At 57.8% G+C, this 8,134-nt stretch overlaps 2 protein-coding genes across 2 annotated transcripts; both read right to left on the bottom strand.

Annotated features, from left to right (window-relative positions):
* Nucleotides 1-540: 540 nt before the first annotated feature.
* Nucleotides 541-2,183, bottom strand: LOC103765079 (avidin-like). Its single transcript, XM_018077222.1, has 4 exons — nt 2,112-2,183; nt 1,376-1,586; nt 1,138-1,270; nt 541-695 (listed from the first exon to the last, which is right to left on the bottom strand). Exons 1-4 carry the CDS (start codon nt 2,181-2,183, stop codon nt 662-664), a joined length of 450 nt encoding a protein of 149 aa, XP_017932711.1. The 3' UTR covers nt 541-661.
* Nucleotides 2,184-4,082: 1,899 nt separating this feature from the next.
* On the bottom strand, nt 4,083-6,300 carry LOC103765126 (avidin). The gene is made up of 4 exons (XM_008932093.2): nt 6,226-6,300; nt 5,092-5,305; nt 4,542-4,662; nt 4,083-4,255 (listed from the first exon to the last, which is right to left on the bottom strand). Exons 1-4 carry the CDS (start codon nt 6,295-6,297, stop codon nt 4,156-4,158), a joined length of 507 nt encoding a protein of 168 aa, XP_008930341.1. The 5' UTR covers nt 6,298-6,300; the 3' UTR covers nt 4,083-4,155.
* Between the last annotated feature and the right edge of the window lie 1,834 nt (nt 6,301-8,134).

Below are 8,134 nucleotides of genomic sequence, written 5' to 3' on the forward strand. Positions count from 1 at the left end.
CCAGCCCCGGAATGGGAGGGCAGTTGGCAGCCGGCTACCGCTGCGCATCCGCCGGGGCTGGGAACGGGAGGCTGCCGGCTCTGCAAAAGCCATTTGCAACCTCCCCGTGCGTTCGGGCACCCGAGAAACTTCCTCTGCTCTGCTCACATGGGGAAGGCTCTGCCTGGAGCCTGCCCTGCAGCCTTGGGACGTGCTGGCCGCAGCAGCACACCGAGGCTGTGCCTTATCCCGCTGCCTGGTCACAGCCCGGTTTGTTCCCCATCGCTGGGGACATCTGGGAGTGACCCCGAGCAGCGTGTTACCCACAGCACAGCAGCAGGTTTGCAGGCACAGTACTGCTGCACACCGGCAGGGAGGGGACATGGGACAGCCCCCATCCCCGGGGACCCTGCTGCCCTCAGCCGTGCGACACGAAGGGGAGGGGGGGTGGCTGTGGGGCGAGACAAAGCCCACAGGTTTGAGGCAAGGCAGAAAACAGAGCCAAGCCCTGCATACCCACAGAAACCCTTTACTTTGCATGTTTATTTTGAACTTGCCTGAGAAAGCGTGAACCTGTGGGCTGAGAGCTGCTCAAGTGCAGCACGTCAGTGCAGGCAGAGTCTGCCTGTGAGAAAAACTGACTCCTTGCAGTACTGAGCCTCCTGGATTTCCCCACTTGCAGTTATTTTATCCGTGTGAAAATGCTGGTGCCAACCCTGCAGAAAACAGCAAATCACTGTGTTCACCCAGATGGGGTCACCTCTGCTGAGAAGGGTACAGAGGGGAAACCCAAGGGGAGGGTTGTGTTGACCACAGGGTGCTGGTTGAGTGAGGTACTGCAGGCTCCAACAGCCTGTAGCTGAGGCTGCACCAAGTGCTGGCATCTTTTCCTCTTCTCCTGCTCTTGAGAGTCGAAGGAGACCCTCCTGGGTGAGGAGACCTGCTGTGGCCAGACTCTATCCTGGGGTCACCCTCCCTGAGGCACATCTGGCATGCAGGGGGATGTTACAGGGATGCTCCTTAGCCCCTGCTCAGCACCAGTGACAAACCCATTTAACCCTCTTGGTCCTGCCATGCTTCATCCCAGGGTATTTCTCCCTTTTCCAGCCTGGGGTACAGGAGAGCTTGGCACAGCAGTGGTTGGGACCCAGCACTCACCAGGTGGCTTTCCAGTCCTCAACAGGATTGTTGGTTGCCTCTCGCCGGAGCCACAGGGCATGCAGGATCTCCTCCCCATTGCTGCCCACGTAGCACTGGCCCAGAAAGACAGTTGCCTGGGCTGTCTCTGAGTCTGGAAGGATTTGAAGCTGCATGAGTCAGGCACTGAGACACAAGGCCATCGCTCTGTGTCCTGCTGGCATCCCTGCTGCTGGATGACAGCCCCCTTCCCACCTACCTTGGAGCCACCAGTGCACGGTGAAGGAGAAGATGGGCTGTGGGACTAGCCCCGCATCTTGCTGGGACCCCTCCAGTGGCAAGGTGAGGATTTCAGAGTCACCAGTGGCAGATCCCGGCAGGTAGGAACCAGAGAATCTGCCATCCTTGCCGAGGGTGGACACGACCATCCGGCAGCCGGTGTCGCTCTGCCATGACCCGGAGAGGAGGCACTGCAAGGACAGCACGAGGCTTGGGGTGCCTGGGCAGGCAGGGGACATCCTGCTCCCAGCCCACCACCCTAGCTCTTCCCAGGAATGCCTGCAGCACTAGGTGACGTGCCACAGACCCGGAGTGCCACTGGCATCGCCCCCTCAGTGTGAGTGCCACACCTTAGCACTGGCTGCCTTCAGCCCAGGTGCTGCTTGGTGTGGTTTGATGCAAAGAGAGCAGGTCCCCCTCATGCTAGATCAGCAGGTGCGCTGCTTTCCTTGTATGCTTGGTGGGAAAACAGGAATTCTCTAGGACATGGCTCTGTTTGCCTGTTTCTGGAGGATTCCCACAGTGAGGGGTCACCCCTGTAGGAGTGGTCCCTCTCTCCCAACCTCACGGCAGCTTCCCTCAGTGCTGCACAGTGCTGGTCCCACCAGCTCCAGCAGCCTGGCCCTGGCTCCCTCTTGAGCTCTGCAGCCCCAGCAGCATCTTGGGGGTCTAGCAGGGTGCCAGTGCCCTGTCCCCACCGTCACCCATCCCCATACCTTCCTCTCTGCAGGGGCAACAGGTGCTGCCAGGGCCAGGGTGAGGATCAAGGCAAAGGCACTGCTCTCCATGGCCACACGGCTGCTGAGGGCCCGGCACAGCTCCCCGCAGCGCTGCAGCCCGGCCCCCTTTATAGGGCTGTAACCGGAGCCCCACCAGCACCAGGCTGGCAGCCGCGGGGTGAGTGGCCTGATGTCAGGCTGCCCGGGACAGGCAGGGAGGTGAGGAGGTCTGCATGACCTGGTCAGTGCTGGAGGAATGCGGGGATGAGCACGGTTTGCAGAGGGGTGGGTGCACAGGCGTTTCATGAGGCACTTATAGCAGCCTGGAAAAGGCCAATACCTTCCATGGGTATCCACCTCCTGTGCATGCAGGATGTAAATTGTCACCTGTTCAAACATTCACCCCCTTCCTGCTTTGCTGGTGCCACTGCAAGAACAGGGCGTCACCCAGGTGGTGCCTGGCAGGGGCCAGCTACAGCAGCTGGCAGAGCTGCACAGGAGGGAAGACTCACCTTGACTTCTGCTCTAGCAGCAATAACATTTCCCCAGCATATTCTGCATGTCAGCTGCTGATTACAATGCTTTTGCTTTTACTTTACTGGGAGTTAGAGGAAGAAGTAACCACAGCGAGATACTGAGGTATCTCACATCTAGTGTGTTTGCTTAATGCACACAGCATGATAACCAGCATTGTATTCACACCTTTTCCCTGTATTTGCTGTTCTAAAGGGCCTTGGATGTACAAAATGCAGCTTGCACTGCCCCTGTGTTCCTGAGCCATGTCTTTGCTCCCTGTGATGCCTGGAGCAGCCATGGGGCTGTAGGCAACTGAAAATTCAGGTGGGATTCAGCAGCATCACTCTGTGCTCTTTCCAGGTCAGCAGTATTTTAGGCGCTGGATGGCAGCAGGGCTGCAGTGTGCATACGGGGGTGGGGGGGAGTCCCTCCAGTGGAGTGGCATCTCTCAGTGCCCACCATGAGCCCTGGTGCACCCTGGCACCCTGCTGCTGCTGCTCAGCACATCTCCCTCTCATCCAGATAGCCCCAGAGGCTAGGGAAAACACCTCTCTCCTAACACATCCCTCCTCCTTGTTGCCTTTTTCTGTCCCATACTCACAGGCTTATCACAGGGGCCTGAGAAATCACCCAGGCGTTCCCTTGCTCTTGCCCTGGATGCCACGTTCTGTTCTGTTGGCCTGACACCACTCCCTGCCTTTCTGCACTCTTTGGCAGGGACAAGCTGCCCTGTTAGGGGTGCCAGGGAAGTGGCAGGCACCCCTCTACGTCATGGCACCGTGCTCTGGCCTTGCTGGAGCTGAGCCAGGCTCAACAGAATACTGCTGTCAACCCCAGGGCTGGAATATTTTTGTAACGCTTCTGCAAGAGGTTTCCTCTTCACCCACAGATCTGCCAAAACCTTCATGTTGAAAAGAGCTGACTAAGTTTGACAAGTGTCTGAGGAGGCAAATAGAGCAGCCCTGCCAAAATGCAGTGGCAGAGAAGGGTAAAATCCCTGGGTGTAACCCACAGGGATGGGATGGGATGGGATGGGATGGGATGGGGGCTTTAATTTGTGCACATTTTACATGGGGTGCCATATAGCACAAAGGAAGCACTGAACCAATATCTCACCTCTACTGATACTCTGCATCACCCAACCCTGCGGAGCACAGAGGTACTGGAAAGGGTCTGGTGGGGGTGGATATGAGGCAGTGTATGGAAATCAGCTGGATTCAGGATGCTGCTGCCAGCTCTGCCACCATCAAGCAGGTAGGGAGTGATGACATAGGGTGGAAGTTTGGGTTAAATAAGATGGGAAATGAAGCCAAGGGGCTGGATGAGTGGGATCAGGGAGAGACGTGGATGTCCCTGAGGAAGGGCAATGGTGAGCCCTCACCTCAGCAGGGGTATCCATGGGAACAGAAAGGGTAGCAAGGGCAGATTTATAAAAAAGGCAACCACACTGGATGATTTTTGAGTTTTATTTTCCTCTGAGAGGCAGGTTTTGTTGGAGGGGCCAGGCTGCAGCCAGATCATCCCATCATGGGGTTGGTGAAGACACATCCTCACAGGATGGGGACAAGCTCGGCAGGATCTTTCCTTTTGTGGTGCGTTTTCGTATGAAGACATTTCTGCCCACTCTGTGAGAAGTTGAGAGTTCCCCATGGGATGACCCACAGACACTGCCCAGTCAGAGCTGCCAGTGCCATTTAGGTGTCCCTAAATGCCCCCCAGCTTTCCTCAAGCAGCTGCCAGGTGTCCCTGGGCAGGGCAAGCCCTTTGCCAGGACACAGTGGTATCCCTGCTGCCAACCTGCACTGGGGGGCTCCCAGGGGTGGTCCCCCCTTGCTCAGAGGGCTGCTCATCCTCAAGGGTCCTGGAGAGGGCCCCTCTGTGGGACTGCTGCACCCCATGTCCCCATACTACCTCGTGGCTTTCCAGTCCTCCTTGAGGGACCCGACAGCTTCGCGCAGCAGCCACATGGTGGTCAGTGTTTCCTTTCCACCCGAATCCACGAAGCACTGCCCCGCGAAGGCAGTGGTGGCATCTGGGAGGAAGAGTTTATTGGGAGATCTGTGGGGAAACCAGCTGCTTCCCCTTCCCCACTGTCCTCTCAGAGGCAGCTGTGTTCCCACTCTAATGGCCACACATCCACCAAACCCACGCAGTGGGGGAGGGGTTCCTGCCTTTCCCCTGTGACTCCCTCAGACAAGGCAAGATCTGCATCACCTAATGGGGTCTGAACCCCCTGTGGGCACCCCGAGGTGTCCGGCTGGGATGGGGGTGAAGATGATGGGTGAGGAGAGGCTGCACTGTGCGAGCCCAGCATTGCCCCTTAGCCCCACACTGGGCAGGCACTGCTTAGCTGCGTCAAAACATCACCCAGCAGAATTCCTGGCAAAAGGGAATTCCTGCTAGCTGTCTACGTGGCTCTCAGTGACACTGCTGTACCATCTCCAGGTGTTCCAGTACTTACTAGAGAACTTGTCCCAGCGCACGGTGAAGGCAAAGGTGGGCCAGCCCCCCTCACCAGGCTGCTGCTGGATGCCCTTCAGGGGAGAGATGTGGGCACAGCCACCAGAGAGAGTGACCTGTGTGAGGTATTTTCCCTGGAAGTCCCCGTTGTCCCTCAGTGCTGAAATCTCCATCAGAGAGTCCTGCTCGTTCCTCCACAGCCCGATGAGCCGGCACTGAAGTGATAGAGCCACACCCTCTCAGTCCCCACACATGGCACAGAGGGGGACCCCATCCCTTCTGCTGCCCCAAAGCTGGAGCCACAAGCCCTGCTGCAGTTGCAGATGCAGTGCATGGCTCTCCCTGACCTCGGTTTGAGGCAATGCTCCCCCAGGGGGCTCCTGGATGCTGAGTGAGTGGTGGAGCAAAGCCAGTATTTCTCAGCCTGCTGGCAAGCACGGTGTGCTCACACAGACCCCGTGAGAGGGAGTGCCCTGTCTGCTGTACCCCTGGGCACCCTTCCCATGGGGTCCGTGCCCAGAGGTACAGCAGACAGGGCACTCCCTCTCACCCCTCCCATGGGGTCCATGCCCAGGGCACGGTACACCCAGATACAGACCCTGTGGAAAGCAATTCCCTGTGCACTGTACCCCTGGGCACAGACCCTGTGGGAAGGGATGGTCCCATGCATGGTTCCCTAGGCACCTATCCTATGGGAGGGGATGTCCCGTGCATGGTGCCCTAGACACATATCCCATGAGAGAGGATGCTCCATGCATAGTGTCCTGGACACACAACCTGTGGGACAGGGTGCCCCACGCATGGTGCCCCAGGACAAATATCCTATGGGAGGGGTTGTCCTGCGCATGGTGCCCTAGACATGTATCCCATGAGAGAGGATGCTCCATACATGGTGCCCCAGACACAGACCCCATGGGAAGGGGAGGGAATGCCCTGTGGGAGTAAAGCTTCCTGGAGGCGATACCAAGTGGCAGGGGGTGACCCGGAGATACCCTGCCCACTGCCTGGACGAGGTGCTTGCAAAGCTCTCCTGCTTGTCCAAGCCTAAATTGGCATGCAAGAGAGAACCCCTGGCTGCCCAGGCTGTGTCCCAGAGCCACATCTGCCACACTCCCATTGTCACCCCTGTCCATACCTTCCTCTCCGCAGGGGCAATGTGTGCTGCCACGGCCAGAGTGAGGACCAGGAGGAAAGTGCCTCTCTCCATGGCTGCCGGGCTGTGAAGTGCCTGGCACAGCTTCCTCCGGTGCCCTGCATCCCAGTCCCCTTTATAGGGCTGTAACCAGAGCCCAGGCGGCAGGCAGCGGGCTGGCAGCCGCGGGGCGAGTGGCCTGATGTCAGCGTGCCCAGGCCAGGTAAGGAGAGAGGGGGAGGAGGTCTGCATGACCTGGGGATGAGCACGGCTGCTCAGAGAGGTGAGGACAGAGGGATGATTTACATATCCACTACCCAAGAGGATCTGCCAACCCGTTCCTTGCTCAGCGTTGGAGTCCTGGAAGCGGGCACGGCCTGACACTGCCCCGCTGCCACCGACCCAGTGCTGCCACCCCAACATCGGGCTGCAGCAAGCACAGTCTGACCAGCTCTGCTCCGCTGCACTGAAGGGTGGTGTGTCTGCCCACAGGGACACATCCCTGTGACCATCCCCTCCTGCATTATAAATGTCTGCTGCTGTTTCTAAGCTGTTTTTCCTCCTGGCCGCTCTGGGCTTCCCCTGGGTCTGGGAGCTGTGACTGTGACTGCAGCAGGAACTGTTGAATGAATCCCCCTCCTAAGTGCAGAAGGGCTTTTCTGGAAGATACGTAGATGTTGAAATTTGCTTGTCCCTGTGGGAGGGGATGCCCTGTGCATGGTGGCTCCGCAGGCACCGTGGAAGATGATGCCACATCCACGGTGCTCTGAGGCTGGGCAGGATCCTGTCTGCGCCCTCCCACAGGGCCCCTAATGGTACGAGACTGTGCTGGGGATGTACAGGTGGCCAGGGGTGCTCAAAATGCCTGGCCTTTGCACAGGGACACAGTGCAGACACATCCTCTAAGATATCACTCCAGACAGGTGAATGTGTCGCTGCCCATGCTGCAGGGGAAGAGAGAGGTGGCATCTGGCTGCATCCAGGTCAGGAGAGACTTCAGTGGCCCCTGTCCAGTATAGGGGATGAGATCTGCCTTCAGCACTCTTCTCATCTTTCCTGGGCTTAAAGACAGGAGGAAGGCTGCTCTCGTCCTCCTCCGGGAGCAGGATCTGGCAATACCTATATTCAAATTGTGCTTTGATTTTAATTTAAAAAGTATAGACCTGCCTTCAGCTCCCATCCCAGGGCCTTTTTCCAAAAGTCCATGGGGTCCTGGCACCACTCTCCCTTTCCTGCTGCCTAGTTGGCTCCCAGCACTCACCTTCAGGGCTTGGTGCTCCCCTGTGGGCTCCATGCAACACCTGTGGGTACAGCCCAAGCACAGAGTAGGGACAGAGAAGTACCCTGTCACCCACCCACTGGCTTTCCAGTCATCCTCTGCCTGTCAGGCTCATCTTGCATGATTCATGTCCTGTTCAGTATTTCCTTTCTGTCCTCATTCATGAAGCATTGGCCCATGGAGGCGGTGATGGAGTCTACAGTTTGTGAAAGGGTGGGATGAGAGGGTGCTGGGATGGGGCTGCCCCTCTTAGCAAACAGCTTGCCTGTTTGTCAATGGGAAAAGGCTGCTTGTAGATGGGTGATATTTCCCTCCTCAGCCTCCTGTCCTACTGACACTGGGGGCATGGCATTGAACAGGCATGGGATATACAGGGCTGGTGGGATGAGCCCAGCTGAGACTGCATCCAGCTCTGCCCCACCCTCATTCTCGGCAGGACCTGACAGAGGTGGGGACCAGGAGATGCCACCAGCCACACAGATCCAGTGTTGGGGATGGGTGAGCCCTGGGGACACCACAATAAGGCAAGTGACTGTCAAGGACACCATAAGGAAGGGTAGGAAGTTCTAGGGACACTGTAGAGAGAGGGGAGGGCTTGTGACACCAAAGGGGTTCAAATAGGATACTGCAGGG

Source organism: Manacus vitellinus, unplaced genomic scaffold, assembly GCF_001715985.3.
Source record: "Manacus vitellinus isolate BGI_N305 unplaced genomic scaffold, ASM171598v3 scaffold_36_pilon, whole genome shotgun sequence".
Classification (NCBI taxonomy): Eukaryota; Metazoa; Chordata; class Aves; order Passeriformes; family Pipridae; genus Manacus; species Manacus vitellinus.